Source organism: Erythrolamprus reginae, chromosome 1 (genome assembly GCF_031021105.1).
Source record: "Erythrolamprus reginae isolate rEryReg1 chromosome 1, rEryReg1.hap1, whole genome shotgun sequence".
Classification (NCBI taxonomy): Eukaryota; Metazoa; Chordata; class Lepidosauria; order Squamata; family Dipsadidae; genus Erythrolamprus; species Erythrolamprus reginae.
The window spans coordinates 372885323-372906156 of NC_091950.1; the positions used below are offsets into that span (position 1 = coordinate 372885323).

The window sequence follows — 20834 nt, forward strand, 5'->3', positions numbered from 1 at the left end:
CAGAGAAGGCCAACTCTGTGGGACCTAACTGGTCGCTGGGATTCGTGCGGCAGAAATTTACTCACACAATTTACTCAGACATTTACTCACACAAGTCAATCTTGTTGAAGTTAATGGGGTTCACTTTTGCTAAATTGATTGTTAATCTACGATTTTAGCCCCCCTCCCAAAATATAAGTCTTTATAAAGTGATGGATTTGCTTTTGAAGAGAGCAGCTTTGCAATGAACACAAGGCAGAAAAGGTCTCAATCTAGGGAAGGATTGAAGAAGGCTCTGCCAAAACAGAGCCAATAACCATGGTAAAGATCTATGAACCAGTGAGAAGACTGATTTCTCGGAACCTTTCCAGATAAGGAAAAGAAAAAGAGATCCAGCACAGGTTCTCTAGATCAGTGTTTCCCAACCTTGGCAACTTGAAGATATTTGGACTTCAACTCCCAGAATTCCCCAGCCAGCGTTTGCTGGCTGGGGAATTCTGGGAGTTGAAGTCCAAATACCTTCAAGTTGCCAAGGTTGGGAAACACTGCTCTAGATGGCTGCTCCCGAAGAGGAAAACCACAGGATAGAGGGCTTCTGTGGGTTTAAGTGCTGGGAGAAAGCAAGATCAGTCATCTCGTAGCTGGCAACACTAAAGGAACTAAGTTAACAAATCTTGTTTTCTAACCACTTTTGGAAATTGCTCATTAACTATTTTTATACAATTAGAGACCTTTGGAACGACAAGTTGGAAAATGCTGGGTGAATCTGCCTTTAATCCCCAATGAAATAAAATGTTAAGAAAAGAAACATAGAAACAAAGAAGATTGACGGCAGAAAAAGACCTCATGGTCCATCTAGCCTGCCCTTATACTATTTCTTAGGATGGATATATGTTTATCCCAGGCACGTTTAAATTCAGTTACTGTGGATTTGCCAACCATGTCCATGACTGCTGGAAGTTTGTTCCAAGCATCTACTACACTTTTAGTAAAATGATATTTTCTCAGGTTGCTTCTGATCTTCCCCCCAACTAACCTCAGATTGTGCCCCCTTGTTCTTGGGTTCACTTTCCTATTAAAAACACTTCCCTCCTGAACCTTATTTAACCCTTTAACATATTTAAATGTTTCGATCATGTCCCCACTTTCCCTTCTGTCTCCCATACCATACAGATTGAGTCTTTCGTGATAAGTTTTATCTTATTTATTTTATCTTTTATTTTAATCATAAATTTAAGAATGTAAACAAATCTGAAATAAACAGGAAAACACTGAATAAATTTTTGATCTTAGAAAATTATAAATGGAGTTGGGATCCGGATAACATTGGATTATTGAATCTTCTACAATGAAAATTTGGAATTAATTTTAAAAAACAAGCAGCTTTTTGTGGGAAGTAGATGCTGTTTTGGTTTTTAAAGGCATTTTGTGCAACAAAACGGAGAACGTTAGGTCTGACTGACTATCTGTATGGTATGGATGAATAATAAGGGAACGCCCTACATAATTTTATTGGATACTTGTTTGTTTTTATTTATTATTTATATATTTATTGGTTATATTTATTAGTTATTTATTTTTATGACCCACATTCCCAAAGGCTCTGGTCTTTGGCACTGGACCAGAATATCTTCGGGACCGCCTCCTGCCGCACGAATCCCAGCGACCGGTTAGGTCCCACAGAGTTGGCCTTCTCCGGGTCCCGTCGACTAAACAATGTCGTCTGGCGGGACCCAGGGGAAGAGCCTTCTCTGTGGGGGCCCCAACCCTCTGGAACCAGCTCCCCCCTGAGATTAGGATTGCCCCCACCCTCCCTGCCTTTCGTAAACTCCTTAAGACCCACCTTTGCCATCAGGCATGGGGGAACTAAAACACCTCTCCCTTGCCCATGTTGTTTTGTTGATTGATTGACTGTGTGCCTGTTTTTTATATATACTGTTTTTTATGAGATTATTAATTTAAATTGGAACTGGATGGGTGGGCATTGGATTTGGTATTGTGTACTGTACTGTTTTTTATTATTGTTGTGAGCCGCCCCGAGTTTGCGGAGAGGGGCGGCATATAAATCCAATAAACCTAAACCTAAACCTTCTTGTTGAAGTATGGGTTGGATATTGCTAAGTTCCCATCTCTACTGCAGAATGTCAGTTGGAAGAGTTGTAAAGCCTGTAATCCGGATATTCAAGATCCACCAAACCAGTGGTAGGATTCAGCCAGTTCACACCGGTTGTTAAATTAACCAGCTGTTAAATTACAGGTACCTATCTCGCAAGTAGTGGGTTCTAAAGCCCGCTGCTACCGGTTTGTGCGCAAATACTCTATATTCCAAGTCCTGGAAACACAGTAACAATTATCCCAAGCTTGAAAACTGACTTGAAGAAATTGAAGCTTCAGTATTCTTCCTCTTTCATGTTGGTCAATAATCATTGTTGATCAAAAGCAACAGCAGTAAGAAACAGCAGCAATCCTTTGGCTGACCATTGTGGCAGGTGCTGGTGTTAGGTCCTGGCAACAGCTTGGCACTGCTGATTGGGCCTCTGTTCAGGCGGGAACTCTGGAATCGCCCATTGGCTGGCCATGCCTGATAGTGGGGTATTTACAGCTGTCAGGCATGGCCGGAGGTCTTTTTCCTTCTGCTTTTGGCTTCAATAAAAGTGGTTCCTTGGCATATGTGTTCTCGTTCTTCAAGAATTCAACACTGGCAATGAGGATGGGATTCGAACCCACGCATACATAACCTCCTGCTACCACCAATACCAATTCGCAGAACTAGGCTGAACCAGGAGCAACCCACTGCTCACTCACTCACTCACACACACACATACACACACAATCAAAGTAGATCCTGAATGCTGCACTGTGTTGCAATGGAGAAATATTTTTTATTTATTTTTATTTATTCATTTGTCCAATACACAAATACATAGGAAGAAAAATAGACATGTAATAATATATATATAAGGGTAAAGTGAACTTAGAGGAGAGGATATATGAAAGAAAGAAAATATATATGATAAGTGAGAGAAGGGAAAGACAATTGGACAGGGGACGAAAGGCACCCCAGTGCACTTATGTACTCCCCTTACTGACCTCTTAGGAACCTGGAGAGGTCAATCGTGGAGAGTCTAAGGGAGAAACGTTGGGGGTTAGGGGTTGACACAATTGAGTCCGGTAATGAGTTCCACGCTTTGATAACTCGATTGTTGAAATCATATTTTTTACAGTCAAGTTTGGAGCTGTTCGTATTAAGTTTGAATCTGTTGCATGCTCTTGTGTTGTTGCGGTTGAAGCTGAAGTAGTCATTGACCGGTAGGACGTTGCAGCATATGATCTTGTGGACAATACTCAAAAATAGGCAAGGGAAGAAGAAGGTTGCTTTCCCTCCTACTTCCCTCATGCCGGCCACTCCATTGCCCATTTTTCCATTGCAGTGCAGTGCCCAGGATCCACTTTGTTTGGGTGAAGGATAATTTAACAACCGGTTTGCCCAGAGTCAGGTTGACCTTTACAGGAGGCTCGGCCCACATGTGCAGAGGAACTAGAGGACAGGGATGGGCCGTGCCAACCTGATACTGGGCAAAACGGTTGTTAATTTATTTGAATCGCACCACTGCACCAAACCTTTGCTTGCCTGCTAAAGAATCATACAAAAGAAAGCTCTGTTACCCAGTGTAAAAATTAGGACCTTCAAGCTAATGTTGGTACTTTGCCTTTTTCTGCAGCTTCACTTACCTAATCATTCAGCAGGTGAATTGTGTGATAATTGGAGAGGTGCGACTTCAGGTGGGTCTCCATACAGATGTTTCTTCCCTTTCGAGCTATAATTAAAGAAGGAAAGGAGGAACATTGATGCTGTTTGGGGGGGGAAATGACTGAAGAAAAATAACAAAGGCAGAGCCCGAGAAAGTTTACCCCATAAGGAGTGCCCCAAAAGAAATGTTGGTGTTTTTCAGATATCTCTGATACAATCAGACGGTGCAATATGCACATCTATACAGGCACTCAATACATTCTTATACTTTATCGGAAAATACTCATATCTACGAAACTTTGGGATTGAGTGCCAGTAAATAATGCTCAGGATCTTCTTTCTAATAGTAATATTTATTAGTATTATTAATATTGCCATACTTTTGGAGTATAAGACATACCTTTTACCTCGAAAAGGAGGGTAAAAACCTGAGTGCATCTTATACACTGCATCCAGCCACCTCAACCCTTTGGCCTCTGCCTCCCAGCAATTTACCTCCTTGCAACAAATAGAACATAGCCTGTTAAGCCAAGAAACTCATTATCAGTTTCCTGATCCTCAAATGATTTGAGGCTGCAGGCAGGCCAGCCACTTGCTAAACTCAAACTAGCTGCAAGTAGGTAAATTGCTAGGAGGGAGAGGCAGATTTTTATTTTCTGCTGAACTAGATGAAAGGATGTAAATCAATAGCTATAAATGTCTGTAGAATGTTCAAATTATTTGACTTACCGTATTTTTCGCTCTATAAGACGCACCTGCTGATAAGACGCACTTAGATTTTAGAAGAGGAAAATAGAAAAAAAATATTTTTGAACTCTTTACAAAAAGTGCTAGCTATTTAAGCAACATTTCTGCTTTTTAAATAATAAAATATTTAACAGAATCTTAAAATAGAAAACAAGATACATCTGTTTCATGTACTGTCTTAACATACATTTGGTGTTGTCAATGAAAAAAAAATGTCCTTACAGAATTATACTAAAAAAAAAAGCTAAACGTTGTTTGGAAAAAATGGCTCTTTCATCAAAGGAATACCAAGGCCAAAAAAGTTGAATCCATCAAAATGAATGTAAATATTTAAAACCAAGAGGCATATGTGTTGTTATCCATCTTAATATAAAATACAGCTTATGATTCAAGTAAGACTTAAATTCCCAACATCATTGAAGGGTTCCTTTCATTATTTTTGTCAGTGAAAATGCAATAGTGCCACTACTATATATATAGTTTGAGTCAAATCTCCAGAGGCTGTCCAGCACAGTGACCAGATCGGCGTCCGGCGCCAGGAAACACGAGTTTCTGGCCACCCGGATGGCGTCCTCGATCTCCGCGAAGCGGAAGACGCAGAGCGCCGAGGGTTGAGGAGCCTGACGACCACCAAGCCCGGCGCCCGGGTTGGCAGCTTTCTCAAACACCCCGAAGAGCAGCTCCTCCGGCTGGGGCGACGGAGGACTCCTGGGATCCACCTGCAGGGCGGCGCGAGCGGGAAAGACGGAGACCAGCCTGTTGAAGAGATCCCCGCTGGAGCCTCCCGGCGTTACCCCGCCGGCTCCAGGGCGGCTACACTGCAGCCGGTTAACTTTTTGGTCTCGCTGTTGCCGTTGCCGCCGCCGTTGGTGTTATTGAGAGGGGTGGCCTCGGCCGGGTCCGCCAAACAGATGCGCGCCAAAAGGCTGTGCGAGTGGCTCTCCTTTTCCCGCGCATTCGCCTCACTGTTGAGGGCCAAATAAGCATAGGAGGTCGACGGGCGGCCGCTCCGAGGCAAAGCGGCCGGGGGTCGGCCGGGTTTGGCAGCATGGGGTCCCCGGGATGAATAGGGGGGCCCCGGTGTCCCCGCTTGAGGACTCCGGGACACTTTTGGTGAGTATAACGCCGCCCCCCCTCTGCTCCAGTGCCTCCCCCCCTCCCTGCCTGCATCTTCGCTCCATAAGACGGGGCTGATTTTTCATCCTACTTTGGGAGGAAAAAAACTGCGTCTTATGGAGCGAAAAATACGGTATTTTTTAAAGGCTGCTTCATTATTGTCCTAGACACCAAAATGAAGAAGCTCTTAAAATAAATGCTTTATTTGAAGAGGCCCAGTGGTCTTGTGTCTTCTTTTAAATATCAGAGAATAACTATACTTCCAGAAAGCCACACCAAGTTTAACACAATCTGTACAAGTATTGTCTGAAATGTAACAGTATCCTATTTTAGTGTTAAGATAAAGCAGCTGAGTTAAACCTTGACTTAGTCATATTTGGAGTAGATCTATTTAAATAATTAGGAGAAGTTAGTGTGACTACATTTATGAAAACTTTCTGGCAATATTATACTGCCATAATGTACATTTCTCCAATTCTTTGCTATTTCTATGGGTCAGGCATACATGCATAGAAATACATAGCAAACACTGTATATTATCTGTGCTGTTTGCTGTGAGGCAGAGGCAAAAATATTTTTTTTCCTTGTCCCCCCACCCCAAAACTAAAGTGCGTCTTATACTCCTGTGCATCTCATACTCCAAAAAATACAGTAGATCCTCTTAGATGGACAAATGGAAAGTAATTCAGAATGTCACTAAAATATCCGATTCTTACCATCTCCAACGCTAACCTTTGTGTTTAAATTTAATAGACTTTAACCAATTCCTTAACCAATATGTGAACTCAATTCCTGTTAAGTTATGCAATTATTTACTGGTTTGGGCACTTCTAGTTTTATGTGCAATTTGTCCCAAGTTGAGGAAGATAAAATACCAAACGCAAATTCTAACATATCTGGAAACTAGGAAAACTGTATACATATGTACATCTTTCTGTGCACAAAACTCATTTTGTACAAATATGCTTATGACTAGTGATGAGCGAACCCAACAGTGTTCAGGTTCGGCAAGTTTGGATGAACTTCACGCAAAATTCAACTGAACCCGAACTGAACCCGAACCTGAACCCGAATGGGGAATCCCACCAAGAGATTCTGGGGGCGGAGCTTTGATGTCACGTATACCGGCAGGTTGCTAAGGACGCCAAGGTGATCACTTCCTGGATTCCATGGAATCCAGGAAGTGATCACCTTGGCGTCCTTAGCAACCTGCTGGTGATGTCAAAGCTCCAAACGCCAAACGCAACCCCGAACTTTGCCCGAAGTTTCAAAAAACTTCGGGTTCGGCATACCAAACACCGCAAAATTCGATACGGACCCGAATTGTGCGAGTTCGGTTTGCCCATCACTACTTATGACTCTTCAAATAAGCTTTTAAAAAAATAACATTAAAAAGCATTTTCAAAATCTATAAACTGATGGGAAGAAACTAAGCTCTATTTTAAAAATGTGAAGGTTTTAGCAAGTCTTTTAATTCTTGGGGAATCCCATTTTGCACCTTTGTTTTTCAATGTCCTCAATCGTTTCTGGCAGGCGGATGCCTCGGGTCTCCGGGAGAAAGAAGGCTGATGAACCACACAGCACTGCCATGGCAAAAGATGCCGTTTGGGGCAGAGGCTTCCATATGTTATCCAACAGGAAGACTAGCGGAGCCACACATGCTCCTAGGCGAGCCATGAAGGAGCAGTATCCTTGTCCACTCTGTCTAGAAGCAAAGATAGAAAGCAATAAAAAAGAGGTTGAAAGTGAATTCAAGAGACACAAACAGTGGTGGTGTGCTGTCCCCAGAGACAGAGATAGTTGGACTGTATTTGGCATGTCTCTTTAAGATATTGCATTAGGGGAAATGTAGTGAAATTGCACCGTGGGTAATGTAGTTCTACATATGACCACATTTGTGTATTCCTATTGGCTCTGACTCGGGATGATGGGTAATTGGAGAGAACATTCCAGAGGGTCTTTGTCTTCACTCGTTCAATAAGCCAGCCAGCATGTAGATGTTCCACCTAGAGCCTGGGTCAATTCAACCTCTTTTTACCTGCACAATGGGAAAGATTACACTGCAGAAGAATCGCATCATAACTGTGAGTTATTGTGAGAATTCCTGTAATAAAATGATCTGGGATATCTTATTGTGCTGAGTTATCTGACTGGGAAAAGTTGAGCTTATACCAGAACATTAAAAAGAGGTTGAATTGGCCCAGGCTTGGTGCCATGTTCTGGTATAAGCTCAACTTTTCCCAGTCAGATAACTCTGTCGCGCTGGAAATTGCCAGCCCCCAACGACATTGAGAAACATCCAGTAGTTAGAGAGTTAATTCTGTCTAGTAAGGTAGCTCCTCCTGTGTGATGTAACCTGTTTGCTCACATCCTGTCTCTTCTTGAAGAAGAAGGGCGGTCCTTAATTAGGAGACATCTTTTCTCCGTACATCCCTAGCTAGAGGATGTGCTTTTTATGTCTCTTCAGACTTTTATTGTTTTTATACTTTTATAATAAAAACTAATTGTTCATTCGAACATGCTTTGTCTGTACTTCAATATCCATCACCTCCGGAAGCTCCCGGCTCACTCCTCACGGGCTGAGCGCCTTGTCTAAGGTAAGGGGGTAACTCCATCCCGACATGGTAGCCAGAGCACGGCTTTTATTGAAGTAATAGACCCCGCTTACACCCCGTAAGCTTCCTAGGAATTTTTCCCGAATGCCAGCGAAAAAGAAACGTAATCCTCTCACGCAATCCTACGTGGATTCCCTCACGAGTGACCAGTTGGCCCAACTCAAGGAGACAATTCGTGTAACCGATTGTAAAAGGAATCCTACAATGTCTTTGCACAGTGAGAAGGAAGTTCTTCCAGCTGACGCCTGCATTCAACAAACCGTAAGTGAATCTTACTTCATTGATGATGTAGAAACCAGGGAACAGGATTGTAAAACTACCCAGGGTGAGCCCTCCGGCAGTCTTTCCATTAATCCTAGCGAAGACGAGGAGGAAGAAACTTTAACTCTCTTCCCTTCACAATCATCTGGTACGCATGTTAAAGCACAAGCCAAGACAAGGCACCTAGATGATTTCAGCTCTCTCGCTTCTGCTAACATAAAAGGAACTTCCCTAAACTTGCAGACAATAGAGCAGCTCATTGAGAAGGATGAGAAGGAGATTCACGCTTTGGAATCAGTCTGTCTCCACTTTGATAACCTTCCTACAATGAAAAATATAGAGCAGCAAGAAATCTATTTCAGTTATTTAAAAAAGGCTGATAATGCCAGGACTGAATTACGATCTCTGAAGAAACTTCAGCTTAAACTTATTACAGAAAAGATGGAGTTTATGTCCCTGAGAGGTAGTTCACGTGCTCATTCTCCAAAGGGAGAGATAGAAGGGATCCATTCCTCCCACTCACCCCAAGATACGCATGTGCACATCGTAAATCCTCCCGTGGTCACACACTTTTTTCCGCCAAGCTCTAACATAGAACACATTCCTTTCCAAGAAGGGAGGGCTACCCAGCCCGAAGAAAAAAAAATGGTCCCTTTGCAATTTGAAACTGTTGATTACAGAGAAAGGGGGAGGCTTTCCCCCACTGCTACAAGTTACGCAACAGCGGCCACTAGTGGATGGAACGTCCGAAAGGAAAAACCATTGCCAGAAGCCAGACAGGGACTTTCCCAGGCAGATATGGCTGCTGAAATGCAAAGAAAAGTTCCATTTGTTTCAGGTACTTCTGTTTCATCGCAGAGACCTCCAGTTTTTATTCCGCAGATGCCTGCACAACTTCCCCAGGTGGTACAGCCACAAGGTTTGTCAGGAGGGGTTGGGGCTCAACCCCAGCAACTCCAAGCGGTCCAGCTGACTGCATCAACAAGGCAGACCATCACCTCCTCTGTTCTGAAAGGTGAGTTTGTGCTGTTACCTAATGGACACAATTATCGGAAGTGGCTTCACAGAATAAATTTGCACCTACTGGCTCATGACATAGATGGGATCGCTCATAATCCCCCAGTAAGGCGCTGGACTGCAGAAGAAAGGGAAGCTGACATAAAAGCCAAGCTACTCATTCTTATGAGCATGGACTCACAGTTGTCACAGAGATATGACACACATGACATTACTTCTGCTCAGATATTGCAGTCAATAGATGGCATGTTTAGGCCAATATCAGATGAAGGCAATTACATACTGATAGCCAAGTTTAATAACACTAAACTTCCAACAGGGGGCGAACTTGCACCTCACCTTTCTAAAATCCTTACAATGCATAAAGATTTAGAAGAAAGAGGATACCGTTATGATGATAATCAAGTAAATGCGGCTATTATAACTTCCCTTGGTCCTGAATGGAAGGAAGTTATTTACAAGTTCAGTATACTCCCAATGGCCCAGAAATCTACTCAGAGACTCTGTAACATGCTAACTAAAGAAGCAGAGTTGCTGAACACTGGCCTTAGACCTATGTCAGCAGCATTTAAATCTAACTTGGCCAAGGGCGGTCAGCAGAAAACAAGTACTCCAAAGTACTCACGCCAGAAACCTTTTAAGAAGGATGACACTCACAAATCTCCTGATGTGCAAAGTGTGAAGTCTGGCGAGACTGATCATCCACCTTATCCAACCCAGCCTAAAGGCGCACACAAGAAAGGATCCAGAGGAAAGAGTTCTGGAGCTGCAAAGTCAACTCCCAAAGACTCAAAAGATGACAAACCTACTTATGTTGGTACCATCCACCTCAGCATTGTTCCTGACAAGAGTCCACTCTACGACATTCGTGAGTTATGGACCCTAGACAGTGGAGCAGCGGCACACATCGCGTACCGGAAGGAATCCTTCAGTGAGCTACACCCGACAGATGTCAAAGAAGTGTTTGGAGTTGGTGATCTACGTTCCAAGGTGGAAGGAAAAGGAAAAGTCTTCGTCAAAGAACTGGACTCCCTTATCTCAAATGTTTTCTACGTTCCAACTGCCAAGAACAACATCCTTAGTGGATATTGCCTGAGAGAAGAATTGAAGGTTGTAATAAACTATGAACTTGTTGACACCAACATTATCAACTGAATCTGAATATGCATGTGTTTCTGATTGCTGTAATGCATTAATGTCTCTTTTTCCTCTCATTGATAGTATTTGGAAAGGTCCTATGACACCAATTGTTATTATGGAGGATAATATTTCAGTTGCATTCATTGCTGAAGCTGAATTTGTTGGAGCTCGTTCACGGCACATTCACATTCGGTATCAAAATATCCGAGAGAAGGTGAAAGATGGTTTCGTGAAATTTCAGTATGTGGCTACTACTGAGCAGATCGCTGACTTGCTGAATAAGCCACTGCCAGCTGATCAACATGAATACCTCACCAACAAATTGTGCCTTAAGTGAATTGATGTCTTGATGTCCTGATGTCCCTCTTGTCTCTGATGACTGACAAAGAAGGGGTGTCGCGCTGGAAATTGCCAGCCCCCAACGACATTGAGAAACATCCAGTAGTTAGAGAGTTAATTCTGTCTAGTAAGGTAGCTCCTCCTGTGTGATGTAACCTGTTTGCTCACATCCTGTCTCTTCTTGAAGAAGAAGGGCGGTCCTTAATTAGGAGACATCTTTTCTCCGTACATCCCTAGCTAGAGGATGTGCTTTTTATGTCTCTTCAGACTTTTATTGTTTTTATACTTTTATAATAAAAACTAATTGTTCATTCGAACATGCTTTGTCTGTACTTCAATATCCATCACCTCCGGAAGCTCCCGGCTCACTCCTCACGGGCTGAGCGCCTTGTCTAAGGTAAGGGGGTAACTCCATCCCGACAAACTCAGCACAATAAGATACCGCAGATCATTTTATTACAGGAATTCTCACAATAACTCACAGTTATGATGCATGTGCGTGCCCACGAGGCGTGCCCTATGAGGCACGGGAGGATGCAAATTGGGAGAGGTAAGTTAGAACCCATCCCTGGAGCTCACGTGCATGAGCAAGGGAGCATAAGTGTGCAAACCATGCACAAAACACACAACTTCTGTCACGATGCGGACCAGTAGGGAAGGTAAGTGGAACCCAATCCTGGACATAAATGATAAGCTGGCTTTACGTCCACTTCTACATCCCTCTTTTCATCTATTAAGAACATAGTACACATTATAACAGGAACAAGCTAATGAGCAGAATGTAAATCCATCCTAATATTAATATTAATATTAAGAGATTTGATACTGTACTCCAGTTTTTCCCAACCTTGGCAACTTGAAGATATCTGGACTTCAATTCCCAGAATTCCCCAGACAGCATTTGCTAGCTGGGGAATTCTGGGAGTTGAAGTCCAGATATCTTCAAGTTGCCAAGTTGGGACACACTGCTGTACTCAATGCAAGTGCATACACGGTTGCTCATTGAAGTTTTTTTTAATGCCCCCATTAAAGTAAAAACAATTGAATTCAATCATTGTGATTTCTGCTTCAATTAAAAAGAATAGTTCTGGGGGGGGGGAGGGTTTTAAATTGATTAGGTGATTATTCAGCCAAGCAATTTCAGGCCACAAATGTCCTTGCATGATCTTAGAATAGAATGGAATGGAATGGAATAGAATAGAATAGAATTTTATTGGCCAAGTGTGATTGCACATGCAAGGAATTTGTCTTGGTGCAGATGCTCCCAATGTACATAAAAGAAAATATAGATTTGTCAAGAATCATGTGGTACAACACTTAATGATTGTCATAGGGGTCAAATAAGCAATGAAGAAACAATCAATATTAATAAAAATCTTGGAATACAAGCAAGAAGTTACAGTCATACTGTCCTAAGTGGGAGGAAAAGGATGATAGGAATGATGAGAAAAAACTAGTGGAATAGAAGTGCAGATTTAGTAGAAAGTCTGACAGTGTTGAGGGAATTATTTGTTTAGCAGAGTGATGGTGTTCAGGGAAAAACTGCGGAAAAGGAAATTTTTAAAAGGTATTGGAGGGTGGGGGTGCACACACCAGGATCTAGGATTGATTTCAGTCAGGCCAAGTTCTTCTTGATCCATCATTTGATAATGCAATCAATTATTCCTCTTCGAAAGCATCTATTTTCTTACCTAAGAATGGTGGGGTAGAGTTCTGAAGAATACAAGAAGACTATAGTGAAGGAGGCTTCAGAAAATCCTTTGCCTATGATGGCAATCACTGAACGCAAAATCCCCTGAGCTGGGATGAGAAAGAGGATACAGTTGACATCTTGGGAAGCACAAGTTCATACTGTGTCATTACCACCAACTGACCCTAGCACTGGCTGCCCGAGAAGACAGAAATGGGACCCAGCACTCAGCGACAAACTTGGCAACTTTATGACACCGGGGTTTCCGGGTGCAATTTAAAGTGTTGGTTATCACCTATAAAGCCCTACATGGCTTAGGACCAGATTATTTATGGGACCATCTTCTGCTTCCCAGTTCCCAGCAGCTGATCAGAGCCCACAGGGTTGGCCTTCTCAGGGTCCCACCAATCAGACAATGCCGACTGGCAGGACCACAGGTGAGGGCCTTGTCTGTGGTAGCTCCGGCCTTATGGAACTAACTATCCCCGGAGATCCACACTGACCCACCCTACTAGCCTTCTGGATGGCCTTAAAAACATGGCTTTGCTGGTGTGTATGGGGCCCTTGAGCCATAGTACTCTGCTCCAGCTTACGAGGAAAGGATGTTTTATATTGGCTTTTTATCGTAATACATTGTTTTATTTATGTACACCGTCCTGAGTCCCTCAGGAATGGATTTATTATACATCTAATAAAATAAATAAAGTAAACATACTGGATGGACTTCAACTCCTAAAACTGCTGGCTGAGAAACACTGAGAGTTGAAGTCCACATGTCTTAGTTTTGCAGCTCAGCCCCTGCACGCGCCCCACACTGTACCTGTGTGCATAGCCCCCTGCACACAACTCCAGTTGGTAGTTGGGTGGAACCAACTAGCAACTGGCCAGCGGGAGGTGCCCACACATGCAGAGCGGAACTGGGGGGATGGCTCTCATGCCCACAAAGAGGGCACTACATGCCACCTGTGGCACATGACACGTGCTATAGGTTCACCATTAAAAAAGGATATTGATAAACTAGAGCAAGTTCAAAGGAGAGTTTATTTTATTTGTTTGTTTGTTTGTTTGTTTGTTTGTTTGTTTGTTTGATTGATTGATTGATTGATTTTTATGCCGCCCTTCTCCTTAGATGCAGGGCGGCTTACAACATGTTAGCAATAGCACTTTTTAACAGAGCCAGCCTATTGCCCCCATATTGTCTTCATTTTACCCACCTTGGAAGGATGGAAGGCTGAGTCAACCTTGAGCCAGTGATGAGATTTGAACCGCTGACCTACAGATCTACAGTCAGCTTCAGTGGCCTGCAGTACAGCACTCTACCTGCTGCGCCATCCCGGTTCTAGAGTTACAAGGATGGTGAGTGGTCTGGAAACCATGTCCTATGAGGAACGGTGAAAGGATCTAGGGAGTCTACAAAGGAGAAGACTGAGAGGAGACTTGATAGCTGTCTACAAATATCTGAAGGGCTGTCACAGAGCAGAAGGATCAGTATTGTTCTCATTAGCACATGGAAGGACTAGAAACAATGGAATGAAACTGCAAGGGAGTAGATTTAGATGAGATATCAGAAAAAACTTTCTAACGGTAAGGGTGATAAACCTTTGGAACAGTTTGCCACAGGAGGTGAGGAGCTCGCCTCCACTGGAGGTCTTCAAACAGAGACTGGACAGTCATCTTTCTGGGATGGTTTAGTGAATCCTGCATTGAGCAGGGGGTTGGACCCGATGACCCTGGAGGTCCCTTCCAACTCTATGATTCTATGATTCATTACGGATCTATATTATTGTTGTTATTGTTATTGTTATTGTTATTTGACTTGTGTGCCTCCCTTCTCCGAGGACTCGGACTATAACTGCTCACATAGGATGAACATGGTCAGCTTTTCTTGGCAACTAAGTCATGGCTCACCTTTTCCAGACTGAGTGCCCAAAGTGTATGTGTGCACATCTAAACCCCCCAAAATGGAATGCATGCGTGTGCCCCGCATGCTGTACACCCCCTGTGCATGCAAACATTGCCCTTGTATGCGCCTTTCCCCATACACACGCACATACCCAGTGGGAGGTGCCTACATATGCAGAGCTTAACTGGGGTGTTGGCTCGCATGACCACCCAGCCATGCCTGCCCAGCTGGTCACTGGGTTGTTAAATTATTTGAATCCCACCACCGGTGTTGCGTCCAGAATTGAAGGTCACCATGTTGGAGAAAGTTGCTCTCTTGAGTAAAAATTTGCTTGGGGAACTTAATTTCAGTAATATTTACTCAATCACCCCTGCTGGAAAGGCCAGCCCCCTGATATGTGAGATAGATCATTGTTTCTCAACCTCAGCAATTTTAAATTGTTGTCAAGGGTATTCTGAGAATTGAAATTCATGCTGAATTTGAGAAACATGAGGGGGAGAGAGAAAGAGAGATTTATTTGTTTGTCTGTCTGTCTGTCTGTCTGTCTGTCTGTCTGTCTGTCCGTCCGTCCGTCCGTCCATCCATCCATCCATCCATCTATCTATCTATTTATTTATTATTTGTATTTATATGCTGCTCACTTCAAAAAGGTCAAAGTAGTTACCAATAATCATAAATACAAATATAGGTAAAAATACAGTATAGCAATAAAATCAGTGATGCAATAAAAGCAAAAATATCCTACAAAAACCTTCCATACTTGCAGTAAATCCCAGAAACTATGTACTTACATGTTGGGATAATAATGTTGATTCCTATAGATAACCCACTTATGATGAGGGCCCAGGCTTGGCTTTTCCTTCGTCCAACTCGATTTACCATCACAAAAACAAGGAGCTTGGCAGGAACTTCAATGAACCCAAAGACAAACTGGGTCATATACATTCCCAGGCCAAAACCAGTGATGTTCATGCTCATGATATAATAGGAAAAAGCTGCTCCAAACCTGAAGGGTAAAGAGATGAAGAGATGCACAAAGATGCCCCAGAATCAGACTCCAGCAGGACCAAAAAATGACAAGATGTGTGCCTCACCACACAGCTGCCATGCAAAAGGAAATCCTTCTCAGCACTGGTGTTCGGAAAAGACTGATGTAGGAATAGTTCCCATCTGACTTCTGGCTTATCACTGCTGCAGTCTTGAGTAAGCTCTGAGAAAGGCAAGTTGTGTTTTAGAGCAGCCACTTATGAAATAAGTATTTTATGAAATATAATAACCAAGAAATAAGAACAGAAGTATATTATTTTAAAAAAAACCCAAAACACACTAAAACTGCATTTGCAAAATTATTTGTAGAGCTATAAATCTACTTATTTTATCCACGTTGTTTCAACTACACAGGAATATAATATATCATCCAAATGGGGAAGATAATGTTTTGTAGAACTGTGTGCTTCGTCAATTGGTTGTTCATGGATGGACTACTGATTACCCTCTTCAATCTATCTGGTCTCCCAGCTGATTCTGCCTTGTATATCCAAGGTCTGCCTGAACCCAGTCTGTCTCTCCTTGGTGCCATTTTCATGTAAGGATGGGGGGAAGATTTGTTCAGTTTGCAACAGATCTGGGTTATTACTTGAAACTAACATCTCTCGAAACAATGCAGTACAGTTTGCCATTCTAAAACCAACATACATTATTAGATAAAAACTTTCATGAGCATTAAATAGAAATTGTTTGGGAAAACTGCGCATTAGATGAAACTGCAGCGGAGGGAAAGCTTTTACTTGGAGAAACATGTAAAACATTTACACATTTTAAATTCAACCTTATTAAAATATATATATTAGCCAAATCCAAATGGAATGGAGAATGAAAAAGTAGGAGGGGGGGGATGACAAACAAACCAAATACATTTGAAAAATAAGGAATGGAGAACCTGTGACTCATTTGTCCATCCCACCTTCACAGCAGATGGGGGAATTAGCATTTATATTTATTTATAGCAATAGCATTTAGATTTACAGTATATAGTGCTTTACAGCCCTCTCTAAGCGGTTTACAGAGAGTAAGGATATGGTCTCCAACAATCTGGGTCCTCATTTTAGCCACCTTGGAAGGATGGAAGGCTGAGTCAACCTTCAGCCTACTGAGATTCAATCTGCCAAACTATTGGCAGCCAGTGATCAGCAGAAGTAGCCTGCAGTACTGCACTTTAACCCAGAGGTCTTCAAACTTGGCAACTTTAAGACTTGTGGACTTCAACTCCCAGAATTCTCCAGCCAGCATAGCTGGAGAATTCTGGGAGTTGAAGTCCACAAGTCTTAAAGCTGCCAAGTTTGGGGACCCCTGCTTTAACCACTGCACCACCCTGGCTCTTGTTTTGGTTCATCTCTTGAGTTTTTAGGTACCGGTGTCTTGACATACCTCAGGATTTATTTTGTCAGCAAATTCTTTCTTTCTGTTCATTCTGGCACATCTTTTTAAATGCCTGTGGGCTTCTTTCAGCTTTCCTTTGATTAACAGCCACCTGGCAGATTCTGAGAGCCACCTATTAGAGGGAAGGATGGCGGAAAAATTATATCATAATCTCTGCCTGTAACCAGGCAGCTCAACACTCTGGTTGGGGAATTCTGGGAGTTGAAATCTACAAATCTTAAACTTCCCATGCTCCAGATAAACCTCCTCGAGCTGTATGGCTATGCCATCCTCATCATGAATATGATGGGCAGGGATGGAGCTGTCCAAAGTATTCAGCTACATGCATTGTCTTGTTGTAATCATAGCAACTTTATCACAGCTTCCCATAAATCTGAAAATGTGCAGCCTGGATGTTTTCTTGCTAATCTAAAAACAAAACAAAAACCCTTTTCATATATTTTCTAAAGAATCTTGCTTCTAATTTAAAGTCATGTTTGTGAGTACAATCTACTTGGGGATGTATATGGGTTTCTTTTGGCTTGTTTAGAATAATAGAAGCACCCTGAGCTTGGTAGATAGAGATCTTCATGGAATCATAGATTTGGAATGGACTTTGAAAATCTTCTAGTTTAATCCCCTGTCCAATGCAGGAACCTTTAGGTCATGCCAGACAAATGATTACACAACCTTTGCTTTGAAAGCCTTCTATGATGGAGCCTCCATAGATCCAAGAGGCAGGCTGTTCTTCTACTTAATAGCGTCTATAATCAGGAAATTCCTGGTTTCATGTTTGGATTTATCTCTGTAAATCTTTTCCACTCATTGGTTCTCCTCTTACATTACTAGAGGGAATAAATCCACGTCTTCTTCTCTATGATAGAGAATATTAGAAAATAATTATTACACCTCCTTCCTAAACATATTCAGTTCCTTTAGCTGTTATTCTTTGGATTTAATTTCCAAGCCTGTTGTCACTTTTATTGCTCTTTCTCTCCATTTCCCCCCCAGTTTCTCGGCATTCTTCTTGTGTTATGGTAATCAAAACCAGACATAATGTTCCAGGTGAAGTCTGACTAGTGTAGCACAGAGCAGAATAATCTCTTCCCGTGATGTTAATATTATACCTCTGTTGATGCAGCACAAGATTACATTGAGTCTCTACTGCTGACTCATCCTTAATCCTATCGGAACACTCAGATCTATCTCACAAGGATTATTATTTTAAAGTAGGAGGATAGAATCAAGCATGGGTGATTAAAGGTGATGATTTTTTAATACTCAAACTTAACCTCTACTACAGTAAGAGTAGAGAATAAAAAGAACCCTTTGTGGAATATGCCTACTACTCATTCATTCTGCCATTCTTGGTTGAAACTTTATCTTTTAAGGTCGCTGCATTACAAATTACTATTGTTATAGCTGTTTTTTGAGTTCCCTGTGTGTAATTAGAGTGAAACCCCTAGGAGTTTAAAGCAATTAGCGGTACCTCCAGGATCTAACAAAATCAGACCTGTCTTATGAAGTTCAAGGAATAGGGGCGTAGCGATATGCCTTCTCTGTAACTGCCCCCATACGTGAATATTTTGCTTTCCGTTATCCACAAAACTTAGAACTTCCTAGCCTGTGCAAGTTAATGTTAAAATGTTGGACCAGGAGGGGCCCAGGTATTAGTCATGGAAGCTCACTGGCTGACATTGAACCAGTCACTCACTCTCAATCTAACCAATTTCACAGGGCAGTTGTTGGAAGAGGGAAAAAAAAGTCTTATGCTACATTTAGACACAAATGGATACCAAATAAAAATGCTATTATTGTTGTTATTATTAGCCTTTCACAAATTGCTTAAAAATTGGTTTGCATCTTGCCTAGTAGGTAGATTTGATGTCATGTGGTCCTGGGTTTTTTGCATGTGTGTTTCCTTATTTTTTGTAAACCACAAAAAAATTATGTAGAAATGAGAAGTGTAGTATACTCCATAGTTAATAAGTGAATACAGATTTAAACTTCTTCCTGTCTGTTTCTATAGGTTAGAGCAGAGGTCCCCAACCTTTTTTGCACCAGGGACCGGCTTTAAGCTAGACCAATTTTCCACGGCCCGGGGGGCGGGGCTTTGGTCATATGGGGGTGGGGTTATGGAGGGGTGGAGCTTAGCGACGCAGCCCTCCACACTTCTCCACAGGACGGGGAGAATCAGGAGGCTCCTTTGGCGGCTGGGGGCTGCCTGGCTTTGTGATTTTGGCTGGGGGGGGAGTTAGGAAGGTCCTACTTCTCCACCCCCCAGCCAAAAATTCAAAGCCTATCTGCTGGATACGGGCGATGAGTGGGACAGAGTGGCGCAGAAGCCTCTTGCAGCAGCTGCTACAGCCACCGGCTTCCGCGCCGCTCGTCCCACCCATCGCCCGTATCCAGCAGAAGCTGCTGCCTGAGTGCTCTTGGCCGGCGGGATTCAAAGTGCTGGGGTGGGGGGTGTCCCGACAGCCCCCCCACCCCAGTGCTTCGCCTCCTGCTGGGACACCCCCCCACCCCAGCACTTTGAATCCCACCGGCCAAGAGCACTCGGGCAGCAGCTTCTGCTGGATACGGGCAATGGGTGGGACGAGCGGCGCGGAAGCCTCTTGCAGCAGCTGCCACAGCCACTGGCTTCGGCGCCGCTCGTCCCGCTAATTGTCCGTGTCTGGCAGAAGCTGCTGCCCGAGTGCTCTTGGCCGGCGGGATTCAAAGTGCTGGGGTGGGGGGTGTCCCAGCGGGAGGCGAAGCACTGGGGTGGGGGGGCTGTCAGGACACCCCCCCACCCCAGCACTTTGAATCCCGCCAGCCAAGAGCACTCGGGCAGCAGCTTCTGCCAGACACGGGGAATGAGCGGGATGAGCGGCGCCGAAGCCGGTGGCTGTGGCAGCTGCTGCAAGAGGCTTCCGCGCTGCTCTGTCCCACTCATCGCCCGTATCCAGCAGATAGGCTTTGAGTTTTTGGCTGGGGGGGGACTTAGGAAGGTCCTACTTCCCCCCCCCAGCCAAAAACTCAAAGCCTATCTGCTGGATACGGGCGATGAATGGGACAGAGCGGCGCGGAAGCCTCTTGCAGCAGCTGCCACAGCCACCGGCTTCGGCGCCGCTCGTCCCGCTCATCGCCCGTATCCAGCAGATAGGCTTTGAGTTTTTGGCTGGGGGGGGAGAAGTAGGACCTTCCTAACTCCCCCCAGCCAAAATCACAAAGCCAGGCAGCCCCCAGCCGCCAAAGGAGCCTCCTGATTCTCCCCGCCCTGCCCAACGCCCCACCCTGTCCTGCATAATGTCCTCTGCCGGGAGGGCAGCGGCGCCGCGGACCGGCTGGAAAACCCCAACGGCCCGGTCCCGGTCCGCGGACCGGCGGTTGGGGACCTCTGGGTTAGAGAACCTAACTGCATTAGTGTCTGTTTCTGGGGCTTAGATTTAGACTTAGAATAACTTTGTCCCTTTGAATGTACATTAATCGGCATACATTAAAATGAAATTTTGTTAAATACAGCTCTCAAAGGAAAACGATAGAGGAAAAGAAGATATTGTTTATTTCGGGGCCTTTGACCTGAACTCTGAAGTAAGATTATGTTAACCTTAATTTGATGCTGATCCAAAAGTATTAATTATGCAAACATACCAGAATATTGGATATATTAAAGGGATGGAGGGATATTGGATATATTAAATATATTGGATATATTAAAGGCTTCACAAAAGAAAATGTTCTTCTTGTATGAGCAATGCCCAATTCTTGTTCAACCAGATTATTTTTGTGTTCTTGGCAGATGTGGGTTCTTGCTGGTTCAGACTGGTTCTGCAGAACCGGTAGCGGGAATTCTGGCTGGCCACACCCCCGATA

The 20834-nt window shown here is 43.4% G+C and overlaps 1 protein-coding gene across 5 annotated transcripts in view; it reads right to left on the minus strand.

Moving 5' to 3' along the window:
- The window catches only part of SLC22A7 (solute carrier family 22 member 7), a 57483-nt gene that overhangs the window by 24516 nt on the left and 12133 nt on the right, over positions 1 to 20834 (minus strand). For 2 of the 5 annotated variants that reach the window (XM_070734566.1, XM_070734563.1), the window contains exons 5-10: positions 16986 to 17109; positions 15653 to 15768; positions 15350 to 15564; positions 12657 to 12765; positions 7092 to 7298; positions 3712 to 3797 (exon numbers count right to left, since the gene is read on the minus strand). In XM_070734566.1, the coding sequence (XP_070590667.1) occupies positions 3716 to 3797; positions 7092 to 7298; positions 12657 to 12765; positions 15350 to 15564; positions 15653 to 15768; positions 16986 to 17109 (853 nt within the window). In that variant the 3' untranslated portion in view covers positions 3712 to 3715. Of the gene's footprint in view, positions 1 to 2841; positions 3639 to 3711; positions 3798 to 7091; positions 7299 to 12656; positions 12766 to 15349; positions 15565 to 15652; positions 15769 to 16985; positions 17110 to 20834 lie in introns of those variants that run through there. The other 3 variants (XM_070734564.1, XM_070734562.1, XM_070734567.1) reach the window with 3 other exon arrangements.